Source organism: Archocentrus centrarchus, chromosome 10 (assembly GCF_007364275.1).
Source record: "Archocentrus centrarchus isolate MPI-CPG fArcCen1 chromosome 10, fArcCen1, whole genome shotgun sequence".
Classification (NCBI taxonomy): domain Eukaryota; kingdom Metazoa; phylum Chordata; class Actinopteri; order Cichliformes; family Cichlidae; genus Archocentrus; species Archocentrus centrarchus.
Window position 1 is genome coordinate 5,313,463 of NC_044355.1, and position 14,789 is coordinate 5,328,251.

At 39.6% G+C, this 14,789-nt stretch overlaps 1 protein-coding gene across 1 annotated transcript in view; it reads left to right on the forward strand.

Moving 5' to 3' along the window:
• Positions 1-10,019, forward strand: part of si:dkey-237h12.3 (teneurin-3) — a 122,722-nt gene extending 112,703 nt beyond the window's left edge. Inside the window, exons 24-30 of the mRNA XM_030738766.1 lie at positions 762-1,639; positions 2,623-2,798; positions 3,179-3,414; positions 4,117-4,413; positions 5,903-7,514; positions 8,408-8,538; positions 9,096-10,019. Coding sequence (XP_030594626.1) covers positions 762-1,639; positions 2,623-2,798; positions 3,179-3,414; positions 4,117-4,413; positions 5,903-7,514; positions 8,408-8,538; positions 9,096-9,848 — 4,083 coding nt within the window. The 3' untranslated portion in view covers positions 9,849-10,019. The remainder of the gene's footprint in view (positions 1-761; positions 1,640-2,622; positions 2,799-3,178; positions 3,415-4,116; positions 4,414-5,902; positions 7,515-8,407; positions 8,539-9,095) is intronic.
• Positions 10,020-14,789: the final 4,770 nt, after the last annotated feature.

Here is a 14,789-nt window from a genome sequence, read left to right on the forward strand (position 1 = left end):
TATCTATCTATATCTATATCTATCTATCTATCTATATCCATCTATCTATCTATATATTCAGACTGTGTGCTGAATGCAAACAGGTGTCATATAAGTACAACACAGAATTGCAAAGTTCATTTTCTTCTAGTACATTATCCTTTTTTTACTTGTTGATCTTGAACAATACCAACCATGTAAAATTAAAATCAATTTAACTGGAAAACGCTTAATGTGGCCTCGTAACTCAGTTTTAGAGGCTCGTCAGGTTTGCTTGACACATGGTCAAATATTTTCACGACATGCCCTTCTCCCACATGTTCCCAGCATCGATTTTATGGGCTGCTGTGTCTGTGTAACTTTCTGAAAATCTACCACTCATAACTAACTATTTGGAGGTCAGAAAGAGGTCAGGGCTTCTGCTTCTTTTTATCTACTTCTTCATTCTTGACACAACAACTTCTCCTCCTTTTAATTAGAACAGAGACTCAAGAAGTTGTTTCTTTGATGTGTGTATTGGCATACCAAGGATTCTTTGTGGCTTCAAGCTGCTCCTAACACACTGTGAAAAACACACCATAAAGTGCATTCTTGTATGAAAAAAAAACAAATATAATTACAATGGTAAGAGCAAGAATGTAGCACTATAAATGTCAATCGGGAGAGAGTGTCTAAAAATGTGCACTAATGGAGCCATATTGGAACCGTACTTTATCCATACCCTCTCCATGATGGCATTTTAGTCATTAGATGGACTAATGTGATGATGTCCTGTGTTTCAGGTAATTTTGGAGTGGCCCACAGACCTAGCAGTTAGCCCCATGGACAACTCGCTGTTTGTCCTGGACAACAATATAGTGCTGCGCATTACAGAAAACGGTCAAGTGAGCATTGCAGCTGGTCGTCCTACTCACTGCCCATTGGCTGGACCGGAGCGAGGAGTGGGCGGTGGTCAGAAGGCACAGTTAACCCCTCTAGAATCTGCTGTTTCCATTGCCATATCTTACCATGGTGCCATCTACATAGCAGAGACAGATGAGAGGAAGATGAGCAGGATCCGGAAGGTTTCTGTGGATGGTGAGATAACGCATTTGGCCGGGGCTCCCTCCGACTGCGATTGCAAGAACGATGCCAACTGCGACTGTTACCAGACAGGGGATGGCTATGCCAAAGATGCAAGGCTCAATGCTCCATCTTCTTTAGTGGCAGCTCCAGATGGAACACTCTACATGGCAGACCTGGGCAACATCCGCATCCGGGCCATCTCTAGAAACGGGCCAACTTCCAGTGCCAATACATATGAAGTGGCTTCTCCTGATGCCCAGGAGCTGTATGTGTTTGACAGTAATGGTACCCACCAACACACTGCAAGCTTGCTGACTGGTGACTTGAAATATACTTTCAGCTACAGCACAGAGAATGACATCACTGCTGTTACTGACAGCAGTGGCAACACCCTGAGAATTCGCAGGGATCCCAATCGCATGCCTGTGCGTATCGTCGCGCCTGATAACCAGGTGATCTGGATGACCATGAGCACCAACGGTGGACTGAAGACACTCACAGCGCAGGGTCAGGAGCTGGTACTTCTAACTTACCATGGTAATAATGGGCTGCTGGCTACAAAGACATCAGAGATTGGCTGGACAACTTTCTATGAGTACGTATGAAAGCGTTTGGCAAAAACATTCTGTGGAAATCTTTCTATCACTTGCCAGAGTTATATTGAGTTGGGTTGCTTTTATTTAAGCCTTCAGAATATAGAAACAGCCTGTAGTTATGCTCAAACCTAGTTTTGTGGTACGTCATGAGGTACAAAGACAAGTATGTTTGCTACATATGTTCTTGCATGCGCATTTTCTCTCTAGTGTCACAGCTTAGTACAAGTTTACTCTATAATTGGTAACCACACTTACCTGCAAACTGCTTTAGGGTGCACATTTAATTGAAATCTAATTATAAAATGTGCCTCAGATAGCAAAATAGCCTAGTTTGACTTCAGCAACTCACTGCCCGTCATCTATTTTATTCTTTAACTAAACCATGTGGATCATGTTTAAAACTGTTTAATGTTGTAGATGACAGTCCTGATGGTTACATTAGTATGTTGGGTTAACACACACACTTTAAAATTAACAAAATGACAAACTATATTTAATTATTTATCATTCTGTAATGACTGGGCTTTGTTTTGGGAGCATGGGCTACCCGAGATTGATCTTTTTTGTCTCCCCCTCCTTTGTCTAATTTGCTGTCATGTCACATTATGCCATGAATGATGTCCTCACTACAACTAAAAAAAAGCAGAATTCAGTTGAGATTATAATGGCGCATCAATCATCCAAATAATTGAATTCATTACAAGTCTGTGTAATTTTTTTTTTTTTTTTTTTTTTTACATGAACGTGATAGCTGATGAGATGTGTCACTCTTCCATATTAAATATTTGGATTTTGCCTAGGGTTTATACAGACACCCCTTCACTTATGCTCAGGAAATTGAACATGTGACATTTTAATTACGAGAAAGTCAATGGTTTTACTCAACGAGCATAAAAGAGCTGATAATTGAATGTGCCGTGGCACTATGAGAGCCCTCATACATATCAATGCTTTGTCATTCGATGTTCTTTTTGTCCAATAGCTATGACAGTGAAGGACGCCTAATGAACGTGACGTTTCCCACTGGAATGGTGAATAACTTGTACACAGACATATACAGTGCTTTGACGGTGGATATTGAAAGCTCCATGACAGAGGAGGAAATCAGCATCACAACAAATACCTCGACCGTGCGTGCCTTCTACACTCTGGCTCAGGGTAAGGCCTCGACTCATATCATCCTGGCTCAGTTGGCTATTTTGTAAGTTGTTATTTGTCATTGTTCCAGGGGTCGGTGGGGCTATGTTGAGTAAGCTGAAGTCGTGTATCATTACGAAAGCCTGACAGACGACAGCGTAAATGATTACTCTATCAGTGTGTGGGTTTGGGTGTCAGGGAGATGTATCAACCTTGTAACTAAGTGGTTTCTACTATCCGCCTGAGCCAGATGGCCCAGTTATTTTAGTACGTCATCCACAATCGTTCTTCATGTGAAAATTTACTAATCTGAAATGCTAAGAACTTGTAGCATTGTTGCTGACAACCATTAATCGCCCCAGAGTGCGTTAAAAGTTTCACTTTTTGTTTACTGTCAACAGACCAGTGTAGAAGTAGCTACCAAGTGGGGTATGACAATTCGCTCAGGATTACCTATGCCAACGGGATGGACACCCACTACCAGACAGAGCCCCACATCCTGGCAGGCGCTGCCAACCCGACTGTGGCCAGACGCAACATGAGCTTGCCAGGGGAGAGTGGGCAAAACTTGGTAGAGTGGCGCTTCCGCAAAGAACAAGCCAGAGGGAAAGTTATCGTGTTTGGACGCAAGCTGAGGGTATGGTAATCCTTTACTTTTACTTTTTTTCCCCTTGTGGCACATTCAAATAATCCAGCCAACTTACTTATGCAAAATCCAGATCAAACCGTCTAAATTCATATCGGTGGCTGTATCTCTGTCCTTATTATAACCTTGGAAAACATTTCTGCACTCTTTTCCTTCAGTCGAGATTTATCAGTCACAACATTTATCCTGCTATAGAGGGTTATCAATATTCTAGTACTGTACATAACTCCTCCTCTTATTCCTCCTTCCTAGAATCTGACACAGGCTTATGATTTAAGGCACTTCATGAACTTAACTTGGGTGGTTACTTTGGCTCACAGTAATTTTTGTCTCCACTGAATTTAGGAGGTTGTGATTTAAGTGTACCTGAATGATCGCCAAAGTGTCTCTCAGTTTAATGAGCCTCGTGAAGGAGGTGTTAATCTCTGTGACAACTGTAGTAAAAAAATCTATGAATACAGTTTAAAGAGCCATCCTGACAAAGACCCGTGATATCAAAATCAAGTATTTGTTCTAAAAATTCTACTATTGTGTATCTTTCCTCATTTATTATTTTCAAGCATCAATACAGTATTATCACTACTAGTAGGAGTAATTGTTTCTTTTGCTATTTATGTCTGTATGTTTTTATTTATTTAGTTATCTTTAAACCAATTTTAACTCTTTTTTTTTTTTTTTTTTTTTCCACCACAGGTGAACGGACGTAACATTCTCTCCGTTGATTATGATCGCACTTTGAGGACAGAAAAGATTTACGATGACCACAGGAAGTTCCTCCTGAAGATTATTTATGACACCGCAGGACATCCAGTTCTCTGGGTTCCCAGCAGTAAGCTGCTGCCAGTTAATGTTAGTCGCACAAGCAGTGGGCAGATCAGTGCCCTGCAGAGAGGTCCCACCACTGAGAGGCTTGAGTATGATAGCCAGGGCCGCCTGATTTCCAGGGTGTTTGCTGATGGGAAGATATGGAGTTACACCTACCTAGAGCAGGTAAGAAAATAACATGACCAGAGGTGTAATGTAAGATGCATTTTACAGCAGGCTCATCTGCATACATCACTACAGGGTGAGTCAAGCCCTTAGCATGTACTGCAGCATAAGCCTGAATAGGCTTATTTTGCAAGAATCATCAGCTACAATTTTCCAAGTACCGCAGCTTATTGTAGAAGACTAAGCAATGACTTAGTGATACTGTATATTCGATGCAGTCAATATGCAATAAAATAGTATATCCTTGTCCAGGGTCTCTAGAGTAGCAGCAACAAAATATGTACTCTATTCCGAGGCCAATACTCAATTTTGCAGTATTAAAGAGGTTATCTAGAAATTATTTGATTCTACCTTTGCCCAATTACTTTTATGGAATTCAGCTCAATAGAATTTGTGTGATCTTGCCAAAAACATAGGCAGCAATGATGACATATCTATAATAGCTGAAACGTCCTAAAATTGGACACCTCACTATTTACACCCACTAACATTATGAAATGTGCTGAATTCCTGTAAGAATACATTTATCACATATTTAATGACAGCATCTATTGAGTTGTTAAATACTGTACAGGCTGCTTTCTAATGTTTTATTAATGTGTTCAGTCTAAAGCAAACCTAAAGACTCAGGTAGTCCTCGGATTTGCTTTAGTGTTTAAAATATAAGAATGTACTTCCTCGATCGATACTAATACATTATGGCCAAATTCCATAGTTGGGAGTTTAATATTGCACATGTATACTATGAAAAATGTAATGTAGGAATCTTTTAAAATCCGAACTCTGTGCTTTCCACTGTTACATGTCAAACAAAAAAAGAGCAGCTCTGTGCTTTATCACTCTCTCCTTTTCTTCTACATAAGTATTCTTTAGTTGTTTTGCAGAGTGTGTTTAAGATTGCAGAGGGATGCTCTGCTAAAAACACATGCAGAGATTTTCTTAGCAACTCCTGGCTGCATCCTTGTGTTGCGTGACCTGGAGCGGCCATGTCAACACTCTGACACAAGTAACACGGGAGGCTCAGGGAGCACAGGAAACCTCAGTGTAGCAACGGATGACTGGGCATGACAATTTAACAGAAAAGAGTGGTAAATCCTTGGCAGACAGTCCAAACTCCAAACTGCATATACTGTAAATTAAGTAAAATAAGACACTCTGGCTAATAGAAGTTAAAAGTAATTGTTACTTCTAATCAAGATATTGAATCATTGTCATCACAACATGTTTAAAGAATAGACAGCTAATTTTTTCACAATGTCATCAAAAGTCTGTGCAGTTTTTTTTTTTTATTATTATTATTACCTTTTGAATGAATTGGTTAGGCAGTGGGCAGCACAAGTAGTAGCTCTCTCACAATAGGAAGTGTTAACACTACCCAGTATATATTTCTGATACCTAAGTACACCCTGTGTGCATTCACTCTGTCTTGCATTTCAGAAATATTATCCAACTTAAGAAAAGACTCTCCATTTTGCTCTTTTCCTTTTAGTCCATGGTTCTCCTGCTTCACAGCCAGCGCCAGTATATATTCGATTTCGACTCTTTGGACCGGCTTTCTGCTGTCACCATGCCAAGTGTGGCCCGCTACACCATGCAGACCATTCGTTCAGTGGGTTACTACAGGAACCTTTATCACCCGCCAGAGAGCAATGCATCAGTAGCAGTGGACTACAGTGAAGATGGCCTCCTGCTGAGAGTAGCTCACTTTGGCACAGGCCGGAGAGTCCTGTACAGGTACCGCCGACAGAATAAACTGTCAGAGATCCTGTACGACAGCACAAGGGTCAGCTTCACCTATGATGAGACGGCAGGTGTGCTGAAGACTGTCAACCTGCAAAATGAAGGTTTCATCTGCTCAATTCGCTACCGGCAAGTGGGTCCCCTGGTCGACCGGCAGATTTTCCGCTTCAGTGAGGATGGCATGGTCAATGCACGCTTTGATTATACTTATGACAGCAGCCTGCGTGTCACCAGCGTTCAAGGCGTCATCAACGAAACACCGCTCCCCATCGACTTATATCAGTTTGACGACATCTCAGGAAAGGTTGAGCAGTTTGGAAAGTTTGGGGTAATCTACTATGATATAAATCAAATCATATCCACTGCAGTCATGACATATACCAAACACTTTGATGCACATGGACGCATCAAGGAAATCCAGTATGAGATATTTCGTTCACTCATGTACTGGATTACCTTCCAATATGACGATGTGGGCAGAGTCACCAAGCGAGAGATCAAGATTGGCCCTTTTGCTAATACTACGAAGTATGGCTATGAGTATGATGTGGATGGCCAGCTCCAGACTGTATACTTAAATGACAAAGTGATGTGGCGCTATACATATGACCTCAATGGAAATCTGCACCTGCTGAATGCAGGAAACAGTGCCAGACTTCTGCCGCTGCGTTATGACTTGAGAGACCGAATCACCCGCCTTGGAGACATCCAGTATAGAATGGATGAAGACGGTTTTCTTCGTCAGAGGGGAGCAGAAATCTTTGAGTACAACTCTAAAGGCCTCTTGGTACGAGTTTATAGCAAGAGCAGCGGCTGGACAATTCAGTATCGTTATGATGGACTTGGCCGAAGAGTATCCACCAAGAGCAGCCTGGGCCAGCACTTGCAGTACTTTTATGCAGATCTGAGCTATCCCGCTAGAATAACACACGTATACAATCACTCAAGTTCAGAGATCACCTCACTTTACTATGATCTCCAAGGCCACGTGTTTGCTATGGAGATCAGCAGTGGAGAGGAGTTTTATATTGCTTGCGATAACACTGGAACGCCTCTGGCTGTTTTCACAAGCAACGGCCTCTTGGTCAAACAGCTCCAGTACACGGCATATGGTGAGGTCTACTTGGACTCTAACCCAGACTTCCAGCTTGTGCTTGGGTTTCACGGAGGACTCTATGATCCTCTAACTAAACTGTTGCACTTCGGGGAGCGGGATTATGATATAATGTCTGGAAGGTGGACTATTCCAGATGTCTCTGCTTGGAAAAATATTGGCAAAGAACCAGTCCCTTTTAATCTATACATGTTCAGAAATAACAACCCCATCAGCAAAGTCCATGAAGTTAAAGAATATGTTGCAGGTAAGATGTGAAACTGAAGCTGTTTGTACTATTGCAACAATTGCTGTTATTTTAATGATTGATTTTTCTGCCAAGCATTTTTTCCTATAATCAGGAAGCAGCAGGAATAAGCAAATATTTGGCAATTTTGCTTGAAAAATGTTGAATTGCCAGTTAATTTTATGTCTAATCCATAATCTACTAAACAGCAGTGATGATTGTCATTGATCTTATGATCCACTTTAGGGTTATTAGTATCTAAACTCAATACATTTTGCATGTATATTCATTTAGTCTGCATTTATTTACTGTGCCATTTTTAAAGCATCAGATTAACAAGCTTTAAAAATGTACTTTAATGAGTGCTCAAGAAATTCACTCTCACTAAAGATCGATCTGAGACAGGATCACAGCAGCCATGACGTCAGTATGTTGTCTCACCATATTCATTGTGGAAGATATCATGTTTCTACACCAGATAAAGACAAGTTTCATGGGGAGTTACAAATATGTAAAATATGCAAAAGACTGTGTGAGCATAAATTTGGAAGCTCCCACCTGCTGAACCATGCCCATTGTCAAATGTAGCCTTCATTTTGATCCCAGCTACAAATTTGTAAAGTACTGTAAGTGTATCTCGCACAGTTGTGCCACTATTGTGCTGGCGAAAATGGTCCACAGGCATGTAAATGCCTGCAAAAGTTCTTAAAACTACCATGTGGTAGTTCTTTCTAGACCATTTATCTCCAGGACCACATTTTGACATCATGACACACAAACAGTCTGAGAAGCTTTAAACTACACCAGCTATAATCTTGCAGCTGGTAAATATATTCTATAAACTTTGAACTATAGTTGTAATTTAGATTTTTACCTTAATTCATTTTCATTCTTTTTGTTTTTTTGTTTTCCAGATGTGAACACCTGGCTAGTAACCTTTGGCTTTCATCTCCACAACACCATTCCTGGTTTTCCAGTCCCAAAGTTTGACTTGAGCATGCCATCCTATGAACTGCAGAAGAGTCAGCTGTGGGATGATCTGCCGGTGGGTAAAATTAATGTCTCCCATACAGAACTGGGCACAAAATCAATTTAAGAGCAAATGAGACAAAAATATTTGCTACTGCAGAAGACCAGGCAGGCTAAAAGAAAGGTGTGGTTTTTTTTTCCCCATTTGTTTTCCTTTTACCTCAGTATTTTGAAGCTGCCATTTCCTAATTGGACTGCATTGCATTTCATATAAGATCAATTTTAATTGGGGCATATTTGCATAACAGTGAACAGAAAATATGCAAAAAGTTACTAGCTGAACATATTTTAATGCTGTCTAATTTTCTAAACAATATTTTGGTGTCGCTATTGTTAAAACTATTTTTTGATGCTTGACTTCTTTGGTCTAAGACCTTAACACGAAAAGTGTTGCAGTAAAATTGTCATGGGGGATTTATCTACTTTTGGCTTGAGAACACAGCTAGAAAACACCATTATCTTGGATGGGGATGAAAAACTCTCTGAAGCAGAGCAGTAGCTGGTTCTAAATGGCCTGGAGAGTCAGGTTCTGCCATGTTCAGGCATTAACGTTTCACTGCACTTTTCCTACAGTCTATCTCTGGGGTCCAGCAGGAAGTAACCAGACAAGCACACTCTCTCTTGTCATTCGAGCGGCTGCCAGAGGTCCATCTCAATAGAGGTCGGAGAGGTGAAAAGTCTTGGCTGTGGTTCTCAGCTGCAATGTCTCCCATCGGAAGGGCTGTTATGTTTGCCATCTACAAGGGCAGTGTCCATACTCACACACTCAACGTGGCCAGTGAGGACTGTATCAAGGTTGCATCAATCCTTAACAATGCTTTCTATCTGGAAGACCTCCACTTTACTATAGAAGGGCGAGACACACACTACTTTGTCAAGCCAGGCCTTCCAGATGCCGACCTTGCTGCGTTGCACCTCACCAGTGGACACAAGACTCTGGAGAATGGCATCAATGTGACAGTTTCCCAGTCCACCACAGTCATGGACAGTCGGACTCGGCGTTTTGCAGATGTGGAGATTCGTGCTGGTGCTCTGGCTTTTCATATCCGCTATGGATCCACGGTGGATGAGGAGAAAGCGCGAGTTATTGAGCTTGCACGTCAGCGCGCCCTGGCAGGTGCATGGGCCAAAGAGCAGCAGCGCGTGCGAGATGGTGAGGAAGGGGTTCGCCCCTGGACAGAAGGGGAGAAGAGGCAGCTTCTAAGTAGTGGTAAAGTTTTGGGATATGATGGGTACTATGTGCTTTCCATCGAGCAGTACCCAGAACTAGCAGACAGCACTAATAACATCCACTTTCTTCGGCAAAGTGAAATTGGGAAGAGGTAACAATACCAGGTGTACTTTCTGCCAAAGAAACTTACTTTTGGTGGAGACATACTAGTGGACAAAAATGAAAAGCAACTTTTATTAATAGTTGCTGGTGAGTAACTGGTGAGTGTTTATTGTGTTTTTGTATAAAAAAAAAAAATTGAAAAAAAGGAACAAAGGCAAAAAAAGACAAACAAAAGGGGGGACAAACAGAAGTGGTCAAAAACAATGCTGTGCATTGTGACCAGGACACTACAGAGAAAATGTTCAACTACGCCTTAACGTGGCAGTTACAGGTCAGTTCCTCTGTAGCACAAGCCTTCTGGACTCTGAAACAGAGGAAGAGTGGTGTCTTCAAGGAATCAGTCAGCTAATTTAGGTGGGTTTTTTTTGTTTGTTTGTTTTCATCAAGGAAAGTCGGATCAACAAAGTATTGTAAGAGCAGAGGAAATGTTTACATTATGCATATCTGCACTTCTATAGAAGTACCAGGCTCATGGGTGTGGCCCTAGAGCAAACAGTGTCCTTGAGAATTTTTTGTTTTGCTTTTAAATCAGAAACTGAAGAAAATGGATGGATGAACTTCTGATGTTAGAAATATTCTCACCAAACAACCACTATGTATACCAGATTTAGCACTGTAAACATCAAAATGTCTTATTCTTGTTGAGATAATTTTAAACAGAAAAAAAAAAAAAGTGTTTAAATGCGGTACCTGATATTCATTGTGGAGGAAAGAAAAAAAAAAAGGACAGTAAAGGCATGAAGAATTTTGTCCGGTGGGACAAAGTACAGCTTTGTCTTAGATAGCACAGGGACACCACATTTTGTAAATTATGCAAGAGTTTTATGGCATTTTTTTAAAGAAACTGAATAAATGTCTGTACTAGTCATCTTAACAGTAATTTATGTTGTGTTTATACATAAATAAAGTCCAGCTGATTTTTATTTCGTTCTTTTAGTTTTATGTGAGACAGATTAAATTCTTTTTTTTTGGTCATTCTTTCAAATGCAGCTAATGTGGGGCTTCTTCACAATGCTCTGTTTAAGTAATTAACAGAAACCTGTGCATGTGGTGACAAGTATTTACAAGTGGTGATGTATCTATAACATGCAGTCAACTATTACTTACACTAAATTTAATGTTTATTGGGCATAATGCCTTTTGACTTGGCTTTCCTGTCCAATGAATAATTCATCAACACAAATATTTCATGAACCCATCTGACATAAACAAGGTTACAGTGGATCCAAATATAGATCACATCCATGTTCTCGGTAGGTATCATTATTTTTTATGTTAAATGCACTAATTAAAATGATATTGGGTTCTTTGGGGTGTGTTGTTTTTTAGATTTTCTGAGTGAGAATCTTTGATATTAAGGATGTTCATCAGCAGCATTAGGGTGCTTGAGCTGGTAGTTAAAAACAATTTAAGACAAAGAATTTTAAATATAGTAAAATTACCTTTTTTGGGAGGGGATCTAGTTTGGTTAAGGAAAGCTGCATAGAGAAAGTAATTTGTCAAATTTGACCATAACAGAAATCACGGGGAGTTCATTCTTTCTTTTTAATGGTTCAAAAATGTTTTTAGTTTTAATACTTAACTACACAACTCACTGTGCAGATAAGAATAAAGATGAACTACCACTGAGCTACTGCAACATGTAATAAGACTACTACTAGCTCGATTACTTAACACTCAATCTGATTTGGAAATCGTCAGAAGCATTTCCAAATGGTGACATGTGAAAAGCACTAATATTAAAATAAAATAAATATAAAATAAAAGCAATGCCAAAAACCCATCAAATTCTCAAATTAGATTAATGATTTAAAATAAATCTTCTGAGCTACAAAGCCCCCAGAAGACAAATGCAGAATTACTTTGAAGTCAGCTGCTCGAAGCCACTCTGAACTGAAGTATGTAAATTGCTGAAGAAATTTTAAGTGTAATTAAGCTGAAATGTAGACAGTTGACTAAAAGTGTAGTCAGTCAGCATCATAATCACAAAGGACAAATTCATGTGTGAACATAAAAAAGCTTATTTTCTTAAAATTACATTTAGGCCGTCATCACCTTTTTCCGGTGTTTTTCATCAAAGCACAGAAGAGTTTGGATGTTGGAATGTATAAGTCTGAAAATAACCCCTTCATATGAAAGTGATTTCTTTTTCATGGTAAACTTCAAACAGCATTTCAAACCAAATGGGAGCAGAATATTCTTTGCTCAAAAGTTTCTGCACTGTTGTTTTGGTCCTCCTCTCAGCTTCTCCATGTCCCCCAGTTTCTTTCTATGTTATTTTTTTTTTCTCCATTTAAAATATTTTGTGACATATACAGTTCAACAAAGGTGCATCTCTTTTAATGTTTCTCAGCACAAAATCTGAAATACATGCCTTCAAAGTTTTCATCAGCCCCCCCCCCCCCCCCCCCCCCCCCCCCCCCCCCCCCCTTCACTGCCAACTTATAATGAAATGTTTTATTAAAGTTCCCCTGTGAGCCACTGTCTGTTGTTTTTCCACATTGAAATTACAGTGAACTTGTACAAACCCCCATTTGTTTTTGATATATCCATACAAAGCATTTGAAACCCCTGCTGGAAAAAAAATAATAAATAAAAATAAATTCTAATACAAACTCAGCTATGCCAAATATGAAACATTCAAATCTTTCATTCTCTTAAAAGTCCTCTGATGCTCCCTAGTGGTATAAAGCACATAGTTCAGAAAGTCATCCAGCTGACCTATTTTATCTACATATCACACAGCAGCAATCATCACTGTTCTTTCAGGAGGGTCAGAAAATATTGTTGCTTGAAGGTTCAAATTCAAAGAATTTGGCAAAAAAAAAAAAAAAAAATTCCAGTGATTAGTGAGCCAGATGTTGGGAGGAAAAAAACAACTCCAGGTTAATTTAAAGAAACATCAAATGGAATAGTTAAACTAGTATTATTAAAATGAATGCCAGCACTCCTGCAGTATCACACTGTGACCACACTGCAAAAGCAACAGTGCGGCATATCACTATGCAGCGCAACTAGCTCTACTTCAAAGGCTTACATAAAAGAGATGGCAGAACTTTGCAAGAACATCAAAGAACCAAAAGCATTGTGCAATAACCACATCAGAGCAATAGAGAGAGAAAAAAAAAAAAAAAAACAAGCATGTTTCATAATTCTTTTTTCCAGATGAAGGTAGCAATATGGGATCACACTATCAAACATGAAATGATTTCACACTCTACATGTCCCCTCTTGGATACCTGAAGATGAAACCAAAGATCGTATGACACTTCGGTTTGACGTCAGCTGGCTTGATTTATATAGGTGGTTGATTTTGACTTTCAAGTGGCTCGGGGACTTTATGTCAAAATAGCTGTTATAGTACTGAAGAAATATCTGCGAGTATAAATTTGGATTCAAGTCGAGAGATGTAGGGAATTGAAGCAAGCCTCGACAAAAACCTACTCTCCTCAGACTCAAATAATACCACCCGACAAAAAGCTGAGACTAAAGAAAGCTGCAATAATTTAAAGTGAAGGTGAATTTACAGCAGCAAAGTGCCAAAACAGCGATGCGATGTTAGATATGTGCAATCGTGCATCAACCAAGCTTATTAGATAATTATGAAGATGTTAATAATCAAAAGCCTGAGCCCTCTAATCATGTTTTAGTAAATAAAATAAGGCGTATCTAGCAATCACTTCATCAAGGACAACACAGATTTTAAATCTTAAATGTGCCGGGGGGAGTTCACTTATGGCAGAAATTTAAATATGTACTCTGTGTTTATTTTGATATTCCTCTGTGACTCATACCAGATCCGTTTTTCTTGCCTTGTGCCAACAAACAAGTGCGCAGTGTGAGTGCAGTTTCATTGTTGTTTTTACTCACCTTCAGCTGACAACTTGTTGAGCTTCCCTTTGACACAAAATCAGCAGGACCTGCAGAGAGAAAAGTACACTGATGTGTGTAACACTGTTTCTGAATGCACACAAGAAAATGTAACTGAACTTAAATACTACTGACTTAAAAGGATCAAACTGGTAAAAAAACAAAAATTTCTGCAAAAAATGGAAAATATTTGCACTAACAACAAAAGCAGAAGGCAAAATATTAGGATATGTAAACATTTTCTTTGTGACATTTGTTATTTACAGTGTGCCCAGGGCAAAAAGAACAGGTATTAACGGATTTTATCAATTTTTTATTTATTTATTTATTTTTACATTTAAATTATAAATTATATAGAATTGAAATGATTGTGTTCAGGCTGTTTGTGAGGGTAAATACTAAACTGACGTATATGAAGGCACAGCTGCAGCTAACATCAAGGATGACATTGGATAAAAACACACTTATTCCAGGACGTTATATCTGTGAGAGGGCAGGGAGAGGGGAGGGATGGATGGGGATGATTAATTTTCACTCCACGTGGCAATAAGAACCAGAAAAAGCTCTATCCTTGCTTTTTTATAATCAGTGACTCAGACATTGGACACAAGCCATAATTATACATTTCCTATTTGTGAGACTTGAAAATCGACTGTAATAGGTCTCATGTCTTCACAAACACCTCATCCACTGTAGCCTTTTCTCCACCAGCACCCTGTTCATCCCAACTAAATGAGAACAAGAACAAAGCATTTCTTTCTGCTCTTCTTGTTCAGCGTGAAGCCTTATAATTCTAGGCTTGTACCATGTCCCAATTCAGAAATAGCTGCTTGTTATCATCCCTCTGATCTTCTGAGAACTGTTGCACACACTGATGGGGGTACTTGGTAAGTTTGCAAAGAGTGCTGGTGGAAAAACAAGGGAGTTAATGATCTGGGGGGAAGATTTGGAGTGAGTGGACTGTGGATTCTTAGTTTTACGCAGATGAAACAGGGTTCACTGTTGTTCAAAAAAGACTTGTGACTGACAGTGTGTTGTGGTGTGGCTGGGGCAGTAGGGAGCAA